The sequence below is a fragment of the Phoca vitulina genome, unplaced genomic scaffold, assembly GCF_004348235.1.
Source record: "Phoca vitulina isolate PV1807 unplaced genomic scaffold, GSC_HSeal_1.0 scaffold19, whole genome shotgun sequence".
Classification (NCBI taxonomy): Eukaryota; Metazoa; Chordata; class Mammalia; order Carnivora; family Phocidae; genus Phoca; species Phoca vitulina.
In genome coordinates this window covers 14,966,834-14,986,480 of record NW_022589722.1, presented here as the reverse complement: position 1 = coordinate 14,986,480, position 19,647 = coordinate 14,966,834, and the positions used below count along the sequence as shown (strand labels likewise).

At 34.6% G+C, this 19,647-nt stretch overlaps 1 protein-coding gene across 4 annotated transcripts in view; it reads right to left on the bottom strand.

Annotated features, from left to right (window-relative positions):
- Positions 1 to 19,647, bottom strand: part of UTP20 (UTP20 small subunit processome component) — a 100,106-nt gene that overhangs the window by 32,574 nt on the left and 47,885 nt on the right. For all 4 annotated transcript variants that reach the window (XM_032416153.1, XM_032416151.1, XM_032416152.1 and 1 more), the window contains exons 28-40: positions 16,932 to 17,075; positions 16,165 to 16,244; positions 11,739 to 11,956; positions 11,084 to 11,228; positions 9,747 to 9,834; positions 8,754 to 8,897; positions 8,507 to 8,557; positions 8,226 to 8,378; positions 6,359 to 6,514; positions 5,872 to 6,012; positions 5,290 to 5,427; positions 1,928 to 2,067; positions 1,607 to 1,689 (exon numbers count right to left, since the gene is read on the bottom strand). In XM_032416153.1, the coding sequence (XP_032272044.1) occupies positions 1,607 to 1,689; positions 1,928 to 2,067; positions 5,290 to 5,427; positions 5,872 to 6,012; positions 6,359 to 6,514; positions 8,226 to 8,378; positions 8,507 to 8,557; positions 8,754 to 8,897; positions 9,747 to 9,834; positions 11,084 to 11,228; positions 11,739 to 11,956; positions 16,165 to 16,244; positions 16,932 to 17,075 (1,681 nt within the window). The remainder of the gene's footprint in view (positions 1 to 1,606; positions 1,690 to 1,927; positions 2,068 to 5,289; positions 5,428 to 5,871; positions 6,013 to 6,358; positions 6,515 to 8,225; positions 8,379 to 8,506; positions 8,558 to 8,753; positions 8,898 to 9,746; positions 9,835 to 11,083; positions 11,229 to 11,738; positions 11,957 to 16,164; positions 16,245 to 16,931; positions 17,076 to 19,647) is intronic.

Genomic DNA, 19,647 nt, shown 5'->3' with positions numbered 1-19,647 from the left:
AGGCTCTGGATTCTTTATCGGTAAGCTGGAGATGGCACCTACTTTGCAAGGCTATTGTGAGGATTAAATGAGATAAAGTCTATAATGTACCCAAAATATGTTTCTGACACTTCACTGACTTTCAAAAATGGTAGCTATTAGTCTTTATTTTGTTTACTGGCCATGTAGCTTTGGGAAAGTTACTTTACACTTCTGAACTGTAATTTCTCATATCAAAAATAATGGGGTAACTAACAACTAAGGTTCTTGTAAGATTCTTATGAGAACAAATAAGATAATGTCTATATAAAGGCCCAGGTCATAGAAGGTGCTCAATAAATGTTTCAAACTTCAGTCATATCTAAGAAGAAACGAGATAGTTAAGCAAATTAAGTATCTTAATTTTTAATGTTTCTGTTTATGCAAAATTGCAAAATGCAGATTCCACTGCCTGAAGATAAACTGTTGAGGGGCTGTAGTACATTAATAGTTTAAAACATACATAGTTCCTACAAATTCAAGCCAGTCTTTGCTATTAGTGTGGCTCTACAGTGATTTTACTGTGAATCAAAGAATTAGAAAATTTTGAATAGGAAGGAATGTTGGAGTAGTGCAAACTGAGGGCCAGAATATTTCAATGTCTTTAGCAAAAACAATTAGCCTATTGGCCCATTTAAGTGTTCATTCTTTTCTTTTAATAGGTTAAGGAAATTTCTAATTATTCTTTATTTGATATCAATAGATACTGAATTTAATCAAATGTTTCCCTTGTGTCTCTTTAGATGACCACATGTTTTTTGCATGCTAATATGTTAAATTCCATTAACCAAGTATACCAACTTCATGAGTTAGTGGAAGCTTCCTCTATCAATCATCTGAAATGGCAGGCATAAGGTTAAAATTCCTTAAATATTTGTAGAACTTGCCTATAAAACAGTGTGAACCTGGTATTTTCATCAAGAGAAGGTTTTTAAACTATAGTCAATTTCTTTAGTGGTTAGAGATACACCCAGATTTTCTATTTCTTCTAAAGCCAGCTTTTGTATTTTATTTTTCTAAGAATTTGTATGTCTCACTCAAGTATTCAAATTTATAAGTACAAAGATCATAACATTATTTTACCTTTTTCATTTAATTGTGACCTTTTAAAATTCGTAATGTTTATTATGCCTTCTATTTTTACTGACCAATTTTGACAGAGCTTTGCCAATTTATAATCTTTTCAAATATCTAAAATTATTTTTACCTTTTATGATCCTTTCTTATTGTATCTACTTTATATTTCATCAATTGTTGCTCTACTTTTTAATTATTTCCTTATACTTTCTTTGCATTCGTTGCTTAATGTTCTTTCCATACATGCAGGTGGTAAAATTGGATTTCTATATAAATAATCTACAGCTCAGATTTTTTACCCATATAATTTAGACTGGCCTTCTCTATTGTTAAATAAGTTTTTACACAAATACTCAAACCATCTTCTTTAACTTCCTCCTGACTTATTCACTGGTCACTGCTCTAGGAGCAGAAAAGGGTGGTAAGCTGAATTTTGCCATCTTTAATTCATCATCATCAATTATCCAAGAACGGAATGGAAATTTAGTTTAAGAAAGTTTCAAAAACTTACTTTCATCATTCTGGATTTTTCTCACTTGTTCTTCAAGAGTTTTATGGTCAAAGTGGAATGCTTCTAACACTATTACTAGCAAACTGTTAAAAAAAGAAGGTACACAGAAATGTTTGCTTGATTCACAACATCATTTGATGATTAAAAGTAAACATTTAAAGACTTACAAACATTATTTTTACTAGTTTTAGTTATTTTTGATGTTAACAAACATTAACATAACCTCAATACAAGGCAAAAGTAAACTGAGATGAGTGAGACTACTTCAAGAAATAATCCAAAACTGACATTTTAAAAACAAAGAAGTTTGACCATACATACCTGACACCCAACTTTTGATTGATCTGTCCTGTCTGTAAAACATGAATGAAATGTTTCAAGTAATAGATATATGCTGACCAAGAGAGATGTCTGCAAATAGCTCCAATAACTTCTGTGGCAGCAATGGTTATATTTTCATGCTGTAAAACAAATCAAGAGCATCAACATAGAATTACATTTACTAACAAAATACAGAGCTAATTTCACACATTAAAAAGCTTAGACAGTAGGTGATCAGCAATTACAGAAAGGAAGGAATGAGCAAGCTATACTCCATTCCCCCCCCACCTAGCTCTAAGAAAAGACACTGTCAATTAAAGGAATGAAACTGTACTTTCATTAAATGGTATTAATACACTTTGGGCTTTTTTTCCACTCAGACCTCTCTGATGGGTTCAAGCCTACAGACTGTGAATGAAGTAAATTCATATGTAAAAGTTGACAAACACTAAAGTTAACTTTAACACACAGTTCAGCATTCAACAGTACACTGTGTTGGAGACATCTCTTTCATGCCATTATAGAGAACAGGGATTGGATTTACCCTCATACCTTAAACTAGACAAGTAGACAAAAATATATGAAATAGCAGTTTTCAGACTCTGGACATCAAACAGTACAGTTCAGTGCTCCCTGAGAGTATGGCAACAAATGAAGTGTGTCTTATAATTGCCCTAATTCACAGTGTCACAGCACAGGAGGAGAAACCCAAAAAGGGCCCAGTGGTCTCCCTGATGTAAGGAGACAGAGTTGAGGCTATGGCAGCTAGAGTCCACAGGGCAAAGCACCAGACAGGAGAGAGCTATACAGAGAGGTAAGCTGCACAGGCATACAAAGAAGCAGAAAAATACCTCTCACAAGAAGAAAAATCAACCAGTTGAAAGAGACCCCAAAATGACACAGATGATAGACTTATAGTAGACAAAGGCAGTAAGACGAATGATAAAATTACATTCCATAAGGTCAAGAAGGGAGAGGAAAGCAAGAACATGTTAAGGAGAGAGAGGTAAGATATAAAAAAGGCCCAAACTGAACGTCTAGAAATGGAAAAGACAGTTCTGGGAGGGAAGACACACTGGATGGGATTAAAAGCAGATCAGACTCTGAAGAAGAAAAGTAGTACTTGAAGACACAGTAATACAAAAATGAAACAAAATGAAACCCAGAAAAAAAAAGTAATGGAAAAAAAAAAAAAAGAGAGTCTCAGTGTGTTTGAAACAACTTTGAGTGGCCTAATATATACTGGGGTCTCCAAAAGCAAGAAGGGGACCCAAAAGTATCCTTGAAAAAATAATGGCCAAAAATTTACAAATTTGAAGAACACTACAACTCAATAGATCCAAGAAGCGCAACAAACCCCAAACATAAGAAACATGAAGAAAACTACACTAAGGCACACTGTAATCAAATGGCTTAAAACCAGTGATAGAGAAAATCTTCAAGGCAGTCAGAAAAAAAAAAAAAAAGATACATTACACTCAGAGTAATAAAGATAGGAATGACTTCTTTTTGGAAATGATATAAACCAGAAGACAAAAGAGCAATTATCTTTAAAGACCAGAAAGAAAAAAAACCTGTTAATCTAGAATTCCATACCTAGAAACATTACCTATAAAAGCAAAAATGAGAAAAGACAAATAAGAACTGAAAGAATTCATCACCAGTTGTGCTACAAAAAATCTGAAGGAGGTCTTCCTTCCTATAAGGAGTAAAATGATACAGGAGTATGTCTGGATCTACCCAAAGGAATGATTGGAAAATTGTAATTAATTGGAAGTGACCAGAAATTATAAATATGTAAGCAAATATAAGAGATCTTTCCTTACTTTGGAAGATTTCTTCAAAAGATAATTGTTTATTTTTTTTTTAAGATTTTATTTATTTATTTGAGATATAGAAAGAGAGAGAAAGCACAAGCAGGGGGAAGGGCAGAGGGAGAGGCAGGCTCCCCACCGAGCAAGGAGGGAGATGTGGGACTCGATCCCAGGACCCTAGGATCATGGCCTGAGCTGAAGGCAGACACTTAACTGACTGAGCCTCCTAGGTGCCCCAATAATTGATTGTTTAAAGCAAAAATAACAACAATGTATGGTGTGGTTTAAAACTGATACAGAGGTAAAATCTACAAAAAAAAAAAAAGCTCCATGATAACTAGTAAGCCAACAGAGACAAAATAAAATCATTTAAAAAATCCAAGTAATCCAATACAAGGAAAGAAAAAAGAGGGACAAATGGAAAATAAATAACAACATCAACAATTTAAACCTAACATATTAATAATGATATTAAATGTAAATGGCCTAAAACCAATTAAAAGGCAGAGATTGTCAGATTTGATAAAACCGCCAAGACCCAGTTATATGCTATCTACCAGAAACCAACTGTAAATATAAAGTCACAATATGGTTAAAAATAAAACTAAAAGGATATACCATGTTAACATCAACCAAAACTAAATATAACTTATTTTTTCCATCTATACCTCTTTCCTATTTTACTGCCATCAAAGTATAAGTTGGTTGTGCTTACTGACTCTTTAAACTGGAATTTTGGGGAGTATTCTTTTATTTACTTAGGTAATTCTTCAAAAATTTTTGAAACAACAGGGGAAACCTAACTTTGCACAACACCATGTGATCAACACAGCATAAATTCAAGTCACAACTCCTGATATCACCTCAATTAGACTTAAATTTCTGGGTACTGTCTTTCATTATTCTAAACAATAATCTATCAAGGCCTTACAATGTGCCAGGCACTGTTTTTGGCACTATGTAGTATAATAGTGAAGACAGTCCTAAGTTCAAATACTGATTCTCATTCTGTATGTCTCTAAGAAAGTTAAAATACCTCACTTATTCCCAGTTTACTTTCCTGTAAAATAGTGACAACAGTCCCTATAGGGTTAAGCTGTGGTGATGATGAAGTAAGATTATATAAAGTACTTAGAATAGTTCCTGTATCTGGTACAATGCTAATGAAAAGGTAGCTATTATTTAACTTCATTTCTTATGAGCCATTTGGGAAAACAATGATTCTGCTGATTAATGGCATTTACCAGAATTAAGTCCTATGATACAAAAATAAAAGTATACTATGTTAGGAATGTGATCATTTATTTCTAAGAGGGGAAATATTTTGTGGTTGGCCTCTGCGGGCTAATAATAGCGAAAATAAAAATTACAGCTACCATTTATAGAGCATTTACTATGTGCCAAGTACCATTCTAAGGGCATGAGAACTATTTTAAGTCTCTAATTATTGTGACAACATCAATATGGATGTTACCAACCCCACAGGCACTTTGGAAAAGTGTCATGGCATGGGTAGAGGTTTAACGGTTTCTAGATCTAATGTCCTACCTTGAGCATTTTCTCATCAAAAATTGGAGTCATGGCATAAGGCATGATGTAATTCTGAAGAGCTTTAGAAGAGAGCACAACTTTGCCTTCCATTAGTTGTTTTGCCAGTTTCTTCAAGGCTCTTGCTCTTCTGTGGATCTATGAGTTAGATAAAATAAGAATTAGTTACTGAATACACTCACCTACAACCAGCTCCATTTCAGTATCATGTTCCTTTTCCATGAAAAGATTAAAGGAGTGAAATACAGTCCATGTGTTATATGAACAAACACCTGTGCCTTGATTTGTTTCCAGAGCTATAATCCATAGCATTTGTTTAACAATGGATCCTAAAACATTTATGTACTTCTTAGGAAATGGCAGAGAAATGTGACACTATTATTGTGGTTTATGATACCATGAAAAGACCCCAGGAAAACGATCATTTCCTGTGCTAATTTGACTGATGATCATGAAGACCAAGGAATGAGAGGCTCAAAACATTTTGGAAAATTAATATATCTTTTTAAATGAGATAGAACAGTTTGAAATCCTTATTTTATAGGCAGAAAAAAACAACAACAACACGGATGTGTCTTCTACCTGAATGTGCTTCATATTCTCAAAGAAGTCCATTTCTGGATCATGGCAATCAGTAAGCTGTACCAAGTCTTTAAATTCTGGTTGATCTGGAAAGGTTTGAATTAAACAGGAAAGCACTGTGGTATAATCCTGTTGTATATTCTGCAAATGCCAAGTTGAGGAAAAAAAAAAAATTTTTTTAAGAATTTGCTTTCTAGATAATATAAAAAGACACACAAAAAAGCCTGTATAATTATTTTTTAATTTTTTTTTTAAAGTAAAACATTCCTACTGTAAACACAAACTGTAAGATCAGAAGTGATCACTCTCCTTTCTATTCCTACTGTCCTTTTAAGAGTTTGGTGAGTATTTATGCAATCAAGTATTTTAATTAAATGTACTAAGCCTGACTGCTTTTCAACAACAGCCTAAGTAGGGAAAAATAAAAAAACCAAAACCCACAACAGTAGCACGTAAAAGACAAAGATACAATTGCAAACCTCAATACCTCTGTCTGGCTCTTCAATCCTTTCCTCAACTTCTCCAGGAGTGAACGATGAATGATTTCCCTATATTCTTTCTCTGTGACGTTCAGGGCAGCTAGTTTTTTGATGATACTCATCAGGCACATGCTGGCATTATCACTTAAAGACATGTCTCCTAACTGGAAACAGGAGAAGAAACAAAACAAAACAAATTATTCTGTGCCATAACTGTAATATGGAATATTATTTCCCAATGGAAGAGTTTACAAAATGTTACCACTCCTCTACGTGAAGATCCCTCCTAAGAAATGGCCCCCAAGTACATCATACCTAAAGAAGAACCAAATGTAGGGCTGTGAGGAATATGCAGGTATACCTCAAGGATATTGTGAGTTTGGTTCCAGACCACGACAGCAAAGTGAAAATCATAATAAAGTGAAATAAATAAATGAATTTTTTGGTCTCCCAGTGCATATAAAAGTTATGTTTACACTATGTCTAAAAAAACAAGGTACATACCTTAATTAAAAAACACTTACCATGATCTGTGATTTCAGTGCATCATAATCACTGATCACAGATCATCGTGACAAATATAATCATAATGAAAAAGTCTGAAATACTGTGAGAATCAACACAACGTGACACAGAGATATAAAATAAGCAAATGCTGTTGGAAAAATGGCACTGATAAGACTTGTTCAAAGCAGGGTTGCCACAAACCTTTGTAAAAAAAAAAAGAAAAAAAAAGAACCCAAAACCCAAAAAACACAGTATCTGCAAAGCATGATAAAATGAGGTATGCCTGTACTAAATAACTTTGAAAACCCATGCTTATTGAGAAGTGACACTCTGATTCGGAAAATACTGTGAAATAGACTTTTTGATTAGTTTTATTTCTCAAACAGAACGGAAGGTTCACTAAAGCCAGTTTTCAATATTCAGTGTAATGTGTAACTGAAAATGACAGATTTGGATGGTATAATTCTGGTTAGTTGTGCTCCAGTTCCCGGTTTGAACAAGGTAGGCAGTGAACGCGGAGAAAGAAGTATTGTCAACTCAGCCAACCAGGCAGTGATTTGGAATTCTTTGTGCTAGAATTTGACATAAAATATGAAGAATTAGCCCCAAATGGGGAGATTACTTTTTCATATATTACATAATCATTAATATCAGATGAATAATTATAAAACGCCACAAAGAGATTACTGATGCCATTACATGGTTAACTATAAATCAAGGGTTTCATTCTCCCCAGTTTTGGGTTTTAATTCAGTTCAGCAACATGGTACTTAATATAGTCCAAACCCTTTATATTTCTGTATCAATAAAAGTAATATAATATATATATTATATATTACATATATATAATATAGTAACAAAATAATATAGTGACAAAACTTCAACAAAAAAGATATAATTGAAATACTATAAAATTCACCCTTTTAAAGTGTACAATTCAATGGTTTTTAGTATATTCACAAGGTTGTGCAACCACTACCACTATCTAACTTCAGAACATTTTCATCACCCCCAAAATAAAACCCTGTATCAATCAGAAGTCCTCCCCCCCGGTTTCCATTCCTCCCTCACCTGGCAGCCCTAGTTAACTACTAATTTACTTTCTGTCTCTATAAATTTTCCTATTCTAATACACAGCTTATAGATTTTTCAAAGTGCTTCCACATGTATTATTTTATTCAAAATATTTGTCTTTTAAATCACGACAATAACAATATGGTCTTCACCAAACAAAATAGTCTGCAGCTAAAAGCAATTTTACACAAAAATCTTTGTCTTGCTCAAAATACAAATTAAGAAATCAGGTCATGTAGTTGTATTATCAAAACAATGAAAAACAATCCATAAATTTTTGCTATAAAAACCTACCTCCATATTATAGAAACAATTATGCATAACTGGAACTAGGTAGTTAACATCCACAGTTTGCATCTCTTTAATATAAGAGGTGATGGTCTGGAATGTTGAGAAGCGAACATCAAAGTTGATATCATCAAGATGTCTTTGATCAAAGGCGTTAAGCTACAAGAAATGAAAGCATTGAAACACTGTGAAACACTGAAAACAGAGATGAAGGTATATAAATCTTAAATAAACAAAAATGATAATACTTTTGAAGCAAAAGAGAAATATAAGACTTTCTCTCTTACCTTGACAACATCAGTAATATATTTTAATCCACTCTCAAAATCAGAAAGAGTCTAAAAGGAATGAAAACAGTGTATTATTATTGAATAAAACCTTAACTTTTCTGCCCCCCTCCCTTCAACTCCCCCTTTCCACTCAAATTTATATGAAACATCATGTTGACACCAAGAAAGCTGTTAAGATGTGTTACATGTCATAGTTATCTTTTTAAAAAGGGGTGGTTTGGGGGTAGAAATGAGTATTACAGACCTGGAAAACTGTACAAAGCAATTGTCTTGACAACTTATTCTTAATAACCGAAAAGAGTTTTGCTAGAGGCTTGAGGAAGCTTGTAGGCTCCAGACAATGTTTCAACAGGTTTTGCACTGTCACCAAAATATCAACCTCTGTATCCTTAAGAAGAAATATTAAGAGAAATCACATTTCAGTAATTTAGAAAACTGGTCAACTTGGCTTTAATATTACAGCACAAAAAACAAATAATTATCAATAAGAAGCAGAAGTAGTAATTAGAAAAGTTATTTCACAGGCCTTTAAAAGTTCTCAGCATTTTAACTTAACATAAAATCCACAATAATATCCATTAACAGTTTCTTCCTTTAATTCTAATAGAAAAAGACACATGGTTTTGGAACATAATTTCTTCTATGTCTAGTTCAAAAAGGGCCAAGAAAAATGAGCTTGTTGAAGAAAAATACACACTTCTGGTTGTCTACAGATCTGTGGTCTTCTATACTGAATTACTATGTGGTAAGAGATGTTCAGTATAGCTACTAAGGTCTTGTTGAGTTTGAGCCATGGGAAGACTCTGACTTGAGACTGAACTAAGGTTTGAAAATCATTTTAGAAACTCTTAGCTGCATGTAATATTAATATAGACTGACTTTTCATTCAGTTCTGCAACTGTGATCCATATTTAAGATTACACAATACATTTCTTGGGTTCCAGATTTGTTATTGATCAAAGTGAGAAAGGAAAAAAAAAAAAAAATCCTGAAATGGACTGGAAGCTAAAGAAATGAAAGTGACTTTTAGGACTGATGATGGTGCTTCTACCTTCTTGCTCACCCTCATTCCTACCTCTGTCCCAATGTTTCTTCTCTATTTTTAATTTTATATTTCTGTATAAAGTCTTTTTGCAAATACATCACAGAATCAAACCAATGAAATTACCGCTCATGGATAAACCTTAATAATGAAGTGCCACTTCAAAGACAAAGCCAATGTCCTGTGACTTTGTACCTGAGCAATATTGCCACGGTGGAGGAAAGGAAGAAGAAGTGTAATGAGTAGAGAACTTTGTTCCTTGTCTCTCATGAACTTGCTGATCCTAGAGAAGGGGAAATACTGATATGTAAGGAAGATAACACAAGAGTACTCTAAAAAGTTAAACTTTTTGTAGAAAAACATGTTACAGACACAGGTGGCTTTTATGTGTTCATGTAGGAAAAGTTTAACTGACTTATTTATAGCAGTGTCCACTTTTATTTCTCTCCAACTTCAGGCTCATGGCTACTATTCTATTTCTCTTAACATCTGATTTTGTAGGTGGGTTATAGTAAACTCCGATGCTATAATCTAACAATTAGTAATTTTTAAAAAATTTTTTTAATTATTATTTTTGTGACAATTAGTAATTTCTTATTTTACAAAGAAAATAACATTTTTTAGTGCCAAGACTTGTTTAAGGCTTTATGTACAGTATTTCAATTTAACTCCCACGATAGCCTTCAATGTAGGAATTATTTTTAGCCCCATTTTGCCCAAAGAAAACTGAGACTCAGAGAAGCTGACGTCACACAGCTAAGAAATGGTAGAGCAGACCTTTCAAACCCTGGTCTTTCTGGTGCCTAATCTCTCATCCACTTTCCACTACCACACAGCCTGTGATAAAATTTAATGAGTGTATTCTGTGTGGTTTCCCATTCTGCATAACTTAGAAATACAATAGTATAAATAAAACACTTCAAAGAAGTTCCTGAAAGATTCTAATATATCATTTTTTGTTGTTGTTGAGGTCACAGAAAAAATAAACTTTAAACAGCTAAGTCCTGTAACAATTTAAGAGTTTAAAATGGAAACATTTTTTACACTCTGGTTTATCAACCTTGCTACAGAAATCTCAATTATATATTACTAGGTCTACTGCCAAAAAGAATCTTTAAAAATCCTTGCAAGATCTTCACCTTAAAAAACAAATAAACAAAACAAACACAACCTGCTCTTTTAAATGAATTATTTTTTTATCAATTAAACTAAAAAAAATAGGAAAAATATGTGATCTCATGTAACTCAAAATTATAACTGAACAAAATATATAAATCTATTAGTCAAGTTTGGAATTTTGAAGACTGTTCTCTCATAATAAAATGAAGGCAGATGCCATAAAAGTTTTCTAATGAATATTCCAGCAGAGAAACAGAATTCTACATTAACTTAAAAATGGAGGGCATTTAAAACTACTGAAAATCTTTTCAGCTTACTACCACATTAAAATAATTGAAAAACTAGATATAATTTAGCAAAAAATAAAACCACGGATAGTATTGTTATCTTTTAAGGACCAATATATCACTTACTTTGACAGAATGCCAAGTTCCTTACTGACTTGTGCCCTATTCTTCTTCTTTTTCACCTTTTCTGCACTTATTGTGGTTTTGCTGAGATACTGGAGAATTGCAGGAACATGAGGTAGAATTAATTGTCCTCCCATCGTGATAGACTCTGAAAAAAAAAAAAAAAACAGTGATAAATGTTTTTATTTTAATTAACTATTTTCTTAAAGGATAATCATACACTATCTTCATAATGACAGACAAGGAGAGCACTCAATTTTCATAAAAATTTAATAAATTTCAACTCTAAAGATTAAATCACTTTTTTCTTAGTCACAATAGCTGTATTATTAGCTAAATTAAAAATTTATATCAGAGACCCCTGGGGCTTTATGTAAGCCATTTTTGGTAGTAAAAGAACTGTTAGGATAATTTGACAGGAAGAATTCAGAGACTGACAGTGGAAGTCATTTAATAATTTCCTGATGGATAGTTGAGCTCTCTGGAGCATAATTATGAATTTCTACCACTGGAAAGAAAATTCAATTTATAGAGAAAAGAAAGTCTTTTAATAATATAAGTAATTAAAAGAATCAACTTGTATTGACTTCTTCCTTTTTGAGGACACAAATGCTAGTTCAGAAATCTAAGAATCATTTGCTTTGTACAGCAAACATACCATCTGCACTTTGTGTGTATACGCATCCAGTTACTGGCAAGCTCAAAAGTGTTTCTGTGGGTTCAAAATCTGGAAGGTTAAGAAGGTCATCGGCTATATCCATCACAATAGAGGCTGTGGCTTCAGAGAGATTCTTTGCTGAGAGAATTGCAAAAACGTTGGTCAGAATATCACACTCTGGGTACCCAGGTTTCTGTTTAGCCAGGAAAGGAAAATATCTGCAAGGAAAAACATTGAAATTGTCATCTTATTTCTCAATATATTTATTTCTGAAAACATGCTCCATATGAATTTTCATATTGAGTTCAAATATATATGTGTATGAACATCAAAAGGGAAATTACTTTAAAATCTAAAATTTGATGGGTAATTCCAGGCACCTCAAAAGATTATGTTATTTAGGCACTTTATGTATCTCTCATTTAATCCTCATAACATCTCTAGAATGTGGTAACATTGTCCCCACATTACAGATAAAAAAAACTAAGACGTGTCCAAAGCCTGAGTTAATAAGTAGTAAAGCTGAGCTCTGAACCACAGTCTAAGCCTTTTCTAAAAGAAGTGTATTGAAGACAGGCTATTTTTCAATTATAAGCCTTCTAGAATGTGAACGTTTATACACTCACATAAAAACCAATGCACTACAACATGGGAATCAGGAGTACAGACCAAAGAAATATTTGCTGTATCAGGATATGCAACATTCAGAGATCATGATCATTTTTTGGGAGAGGTGGGTGAATCCATCCCCAAGTATGAAAGATGAAAGACTCACACAAATGATAGAAGCATCCCACCCAGAGGAAACACACCAACAAGGGTAGAGAGCACAGAGGCTTTCCAGCCAGTGGCAAACCAACAATTGTTTTATGTCAGGGATGTAGTCCTCTTAACAATCAGCAGGAAGGTAAAACCGAAAAAATTCAGATAGTTTTACTAATTTATCATCCTTTGAAAAAGAGCTCAAGCACTTTTAATTTACTTAGTACTAACAAACTGAGGAAAAGTTCTAAGTGGTTGTTTTCATACATCTTTGTCCAACAGATACTGGGCATGGCATGGGCAGGTACCAAGCTGATGACCTTCTTAACCTTCCAGATTTTGAACCCACAGAAACACTTTTTTTTTTTTTTAAAGATTTTATTTATTTGAGAGAGAGAATGAGAGACAGAGAGCACGAGAGGCAAGAGGGTCAGAGGGAGAAGTAGACCCCCCGCTGAGCAGGGAGCCCGATGCGGGACTCGATCCTGGGACTCCAGGATCATGACCTGAGCCGAAGGCAGTCGCCTAACCAGCTGAGCCACCCAGGCGCCCACAGAAACACTTTTGAGCTTGCCAGTAACTGGATGCGTATACACAGAAAGTGCAGATGGTATTACACGTTACCATCTCTATTATCAATGAGGTAGGTACTGCCATTATTTCTACGCTACAGGTGGTAAAATGGAGGCTCAGAGAGGGGAGGCCAACTTTGTCAAAGAACATGCAGTGGTGCTAGGATTTGAAGCTAGGTCTGTGTGGCTTTGGAGACTGTTCTCTTAACCACTATGTTGTATGTTGTCTTAACATTTTTTCAAGCACAAAAGGTGAGAGGACTGCTTTCAGTTGCTGCCAAGGTCCTGGCAAGAACCCATTCAAATTCAGTGCAACTTCTAAGTGACCAAACTGTGTTTCTTGAACAGCAGTAGAACTTGAAGCCAGGGTATCCTGGACATGCTCCATGCTTAAGTGTACAGCTCTGTCAGAAATTTCAGTCACTCTTTCAAAACGTAATGAATACTGACTAACCATGGATTAAGAGGGACACAAACCCCCTGTGGAGGAAGGTACAGTAATAAATGAGAAATGGTCTCTGCCCTCAGGGAGCTTTAGGTAGGTCAGCTATTAAGAGATGAGTGCACTAAAGGCAGCATGTAATCACAGGCCCTTCCGGGACTGGGAAGCTCAGGGGAAGAAGAAATGGAGCCACGCGGGGGTCATGGCAGTCAGAACCAGAGCAGCTATCAGAGAGAGTGGCCAGGGACAGTCCCAGTTTATCTTGGTTATCCTGGCTTAATTATTTATAGCATCTCTTTTCACCCTCAGGAATATAGTCGGGATGATATGATCACTCTAGTTAGTGAGCAAGTTTTTGTTGTCCTGAGTTCACTTAATTTCTGAGACAATTTAACCTTAGTTGTGAGCTTGAAAATACTGGCTATAGTTCAGCTCTACTTGCATCTGTCCAAATACAAAGTAAAATGCTAGACTTCTCTGTAGATGAAAACCTGTTTGAATGTCTGACACTATATAAACGGTAACCATACTTCAAAATAGAATTTTCTTTTACTGAAGAGACACATTCCCATTAAGTGGTTCTGAAATATGCATTCTTTAATTCTTCCACACACAACAATATACATGCATATCTGTTGTTATGGAGATTTCAAGGGAAGGCAATACTTCTAAAGATTTCTTTCAGGTAAGAGTTACATAGAAAATTAGTTCTGCAGCCTACGTCCTCTATTGCTCTGTGGCTTCTATTTTTCTCCAACCCATAATGAGAAAGAAACTGCAGAACGTACGATGAAGTGGCATCCAATGATGGGGTTCTGTACCTTAAGTAAGAACCCAACTAATATAACAGGGAGTCACTACTGCCAAGTCTTCTTGGATGAAGAGTCCTTCATAGGACATGCGAATTATACAGCTATAAAACATTTCTCAAGGATGCCTATGAAGTGCTGCTTATAAATGTCCAGTTATAAGACAAGATATGAAACAGCTTTCTCAAGTTGGGAAATAAATGAAAAGAGGCCTTATTACCAGTAAAAATATTTTAAACAGGTTTTCCCGAGGAAGACAATGTCAAGCTCTTTGGTTTGTTTTTGATGACTATTTAATGATGGGGAAATGTTCATGATATAATGGTACAAGAAAAAAAATAAAATCAAAAGTTGGTTATACAATATGATACCAATTTTGTAAAAACTGATGCCAAAATATTAAAATCTTGACATTTACTGAATCAGTAGTAAAAAAAAAAAAAATTTTTTTTTTTTTAATTCTACCTTTCATTCTTCAAAACAGATCAGGACAAACTTAAGTCTGTTTCCGTCACTGAAATAAACAACATAGGTTTCTACACTCCTCAGTAAATATGCATTTGGTCTGTGACACAAGCATCTCTGAACCATCTGTAGATAAAGATCTTGTAAACAGCTCATAATGTCTGTAAAAGGATGTTGATTTATGACCATGAGAACTCTATGTATATTTAGATAGTTTTACAAGAATGGAGGACATCTAGAAAATCTAAAAAAGCCTACGAAATTTCCCTGATTTTAAGTGGTAACTGGGAAAAAGACATAGAATGCCAATGACAAATCAGCTTTTATTTTTAAGCAAGCATGCAAAAAATAGGAATATTTATAGTTGGCATAACTACAGGTATCCCTGGCTTTTCGAAAGTTCATGTTATACCACTTTGCTTTTATGAAAGAAGGTGGTAAGCGAAAAGAGCCTTCACCATTTGTTTTGCAGCGAGACGTTACAGGGGCAGCATGCACCTCTTGAGCAGTGACAACGGCCCCGTCAGGCTCCTTCCCTGGAAACTATACTCAGCAGCTCAGCATCCAGCCGCCAGAGCTGTGAACAGTGTCTGGGAAGCACCTGCACTTTATCTCGATTTATTTTGTGCATCCCTTAGCAAGATGTGACCTAAAGGTATCGGAAGAGCCTAAGAGAAGTTATTTTTTGGATCTAGAAACACTAAAACATTCTTCCATATAAATTAATAGGAATTACTTCTTTGCTTTATGCCATCTCGGCTTACAAAAGGTTTCACAGGAATCCTCTACTTTCAGACAGCAGGGGAAACCTGTATCTGCCATGTTTCACATTCTGTTTTTCCCTTTCCCAGGCCAAATCAAACTACTGAAACAATTACTACAGATTAGAAGAACATCCCTATCAATTCCAATACTTCTGATTTTTAAGTATTAATGAAACTGTAAAACTAGCAAAAATGTTTAAGTTTTGCTAGAATACATACTCTACAATTTTAACTTACATTGCAAAATGTTATTTTACCTACTTTTTATAAGTGAACACTCCAAGGATATCATAAAAAGTACCTCTTCCCTGCTCTGGGGTACCCAAACCTCCACATGCTACAGTAACATTAACAGTTTCTCATGTATCCTTCTAGACATTTTCTACTTCATTTTATATTTATATCCATGCACAGGTATTTTTCTTGGATTACACTGTTCAGCAACTTGTATTTTTCTTTAAACCTGTGTACTTTGAAATTCAGTTACCTTATTCTCTTTAACGGCACCTGTGGTATTTCACCATAAATTATATTATTAGTAACCCTGACTCATTTTGACTAGATTGGTCTAAAACACTGTCCTTTTTAAAGATGGGAGAAAAAGGGTCATACCTTGCATTTCTGCTCCAGATACTAATTAGTTTCAGCAGAGGAGTAGGAGAATACTGACTCTCAGATCCAAGCCTTCTGATCTAGGACACAAAATAAAAACACATACAGAATTGTGTGTGTGTATGGGGGGGACAACTAAAAAGCAGAACAAATATAGAAACCACACCAGAGGATAAAGAGCCAAGGGACAGAGATTAACATTTAAAGGACAGACTGAAGAAAAAATAAAGGAATCCTAAATAATATCTACACGGGAAAAATGGCAAAGATGGAGAAAGGAAGTGCTAGACACTTAAAAGGAATGAGGTACTTTAGGTTTCAACTGGTTAAGAAACGACAGAGCTCAAGCAGCTAGAATTCCTAAAATCAAGTCTCCTCTATAGTCTTTTTAGCTATAGTTATACCAGGTGTCATTACAAAATGGTTACAAACAAGGAAATATGTAACGAGAATATCTGTGTATTTTCTCTTATGCTTGTCAAAATCCAGAGACACATCACTGAGGTGCTACAACAATTAGATTCCATTTGCTTAAGAGACACAATCATATTCAAAATAACCTTAAGTATAAATGTCACGGTATTACAGAAACCAGCTCTTGAGCTTTAGGTGACAGTGGAGGCAAAGAAAAGTGTTCTTAAACTTCCAGAACCAAAGGAAGACTCGATGTAAAAGACCAGGACATGCATTCATAGACTGTGCTGGTTAAAGTAATAACAAAGGAAGTAGCATATGGTATCCAAGCAGAATGTAGTAATGAAGTTTACCTGGGGCCAAACTGCACCATGAAATACAGCATCAATTTCTTCAGTTCTGAATTGGTAAGACTCCCAATCCAGAAAGATGTCAGTTACCATTTTGATTCCAAGACGTCTTAAATTTTTCAGTGGGTTAATAAACCTGAGGTGTATCTATAAAACAAAGATCTTCTGTTAAAAAAAAAAAAAATGTATTTCATTCTTATCCTTGATTCCTCAAGGAGGCACTATTCCTCAGATGGCTAAGAATCAAACTGGAAATCCTGTTATTAAGTCTGTTGACTGTGGCTCTGATTCACATGGAAATTCAACTCATCATATCATACTGCTTTTCGAATCGAACAAGATGGGAAAGCAGAAGACTTAAAAAATCAAATGGTGAGATGTGCTCCATTATCACTGCCCAGTAAATTCATTTTGAAGTGTCCTTATGGGGGGGGGGGGAATCACAAGTGGAACAGCTGTTTTGTGTCCTACATTGTTGTATTTCTTTATCCAAGTAATTGTCTCAAATAAAATCCTAATTTCTTCCTATGAACAGAACATTCTAAATAAAACAAACTTTTTTTTTCCTTTGCCATCACAATGCCTTACATTAGGAGGAAAAAATCAAACATTTATTTCAAATGAAAGTTACTTTCTCTTTTGTTTTCATAACTTGTACTATTATTTTTTACTTTTCCTAAAACCAGGAGTTTTCAATTACTCTTATTAAATTAGTCTAGGACCCTAGTTAAAGAATTTATGGGGTCTCTATACAGTAGAATACCTCACACAGTATAAGAGAATGAGGCGACTGAATCAAGGCATGAGAACATCTCAAAATATATAGCTCAAAGAAAAATGCAATTTGGAAAAAAATAAAAATTTGTCTGTTTAGAGGCATAAAGGCTGGAGTGGGTGGATGTCTGAATTAACAGCAAACTTCTTTCATAACAGACTCTGCTACTTCTACTGGCATCTCCTTCCCTGCGGGTTACAAAATCACAAATATGTGGCCAGTTTCTTCAGGCTCAGAGCAGAATAATTTATTGAGCCGCCACCAATGAGTCCAATGGCATGACAGCCATAGGTCTGACCTCAGCTTAAAATCTCACTGAAGGAAAATGTATTAAATTACATGATAGACTGAAAATGCCAAAGATATCCAATATGGGAGGAATTATAAATTTGAAAAGGGAAAAGCTTCATGGAAGAGGCAGAATTTCTAGTGGATCTTAAAGGAATGTTGTAAAAACCAAACAAATGAGGTAAGGTGCAACCCCTAATTGTTTTTCCATTTGATTAATATACTGTGGTCTCTGGATATGTAAGTGGCAACTTATTTTTACATGTGACCTTAGTGACCTACATCAAAATCCAAAAACCACCCTGAAATTTATGAAGACAACACAATACTCTAATATAATGAACATCAAGTTTTATGGCCACAACATCATGAAGAAAATTGTAGGCTTTAGTTCCTAGAGGAATAGTCCATTTGACTGAATTTCATGTATATTTAAAAGTCACCCTGTTGTTTAAATGTTCCAAAATAATAAAATCAAACTAAAACAAACCTCATGATATACACTTCAGTCAATGCCTTGTAAATGTATAACTTAGCTCAAATACACAAATGTAGAAGTTTAACTTACTTAAGCAGTATTACTGTGCAGTAATTCACTATAGTACCTCAAGGCATTCTTTGAACTTGTCCAAGAATTTTTTAAAAAACTCCAAACTATCAAAAAGCTTAGCACCTCACTAATGATCTATGAAATTGCATAAATGATCTTTTGAGTTACTGATTATTGACTCAGGAGTAAGGCTGCATTACTGAGTAACTTCTAAGTTAACCAAAAAGTCAGAGAACTTTTACAGAGTTTATAAAATCTCTAACCTTTCATGATTTAATATATACAAGTATAGATAAAGTCACTATCACTCACTATAAGGCATAAATGAAAATTCTCACAGAATTCTCCCTATGGCCATGAAGCTCTCATATAACATAAAGAATTTTCCAAGACCTGTTTTCAGCTTCCACTGTTGGCCCTCCATAAGCCTCTTTTTCACAAAGTAATCAGAGTGAAATTTTAAAAACATCAAACAGACCTTATCACTCACTCCCTGGCTTCAAACTTCTCCAGTTTTCCCAGTACACTTCCAAGTGCATCCATCTCAGAGCCCATGAGGCCCTACCTACCTCTCGACCTTATGATTCTTCTCCCTCCTTGTGCTCTAGCCATCTTGCCCTTCTGTCTGTTCTTAGACAGACATATGTCAAAATTGTTCTACCTCAGGGACTTTGCACTACTAGCCATTTTCTCTGCCTGAAATGTTCTTCCCACAGCTGGGTAGATAGAGGAGTTCAAATATTACCTCCTTAGGACACTGGCCATCCTAACAGTGTGGTCACTTCCTATCACATCCCCTCAATTTATTTTAAACTCTTCATGGCTTCATGTCTCTCCTCAACATGCTCATGCTTTCCTCTACTTTTGTGAATATATGGAGTGTATTCCTAATAGCTGTTTTAAGTTTTTGGCTAATTCTATCATCTGTGCCACTGCTGCATCTGCTTCTATTGATTGGTTTTTTTCCTTATTATGAGTAAAATTTTCATCCTTCTTGGCATGCCTGGTAAAACTTGACTGGATATCAGACACTGAATTTTGTTTTCATTTAAATCATTTGAAAGCTTTTGAGTCTTGTTCTCAGATGTAATTAATTTACTTGGGAA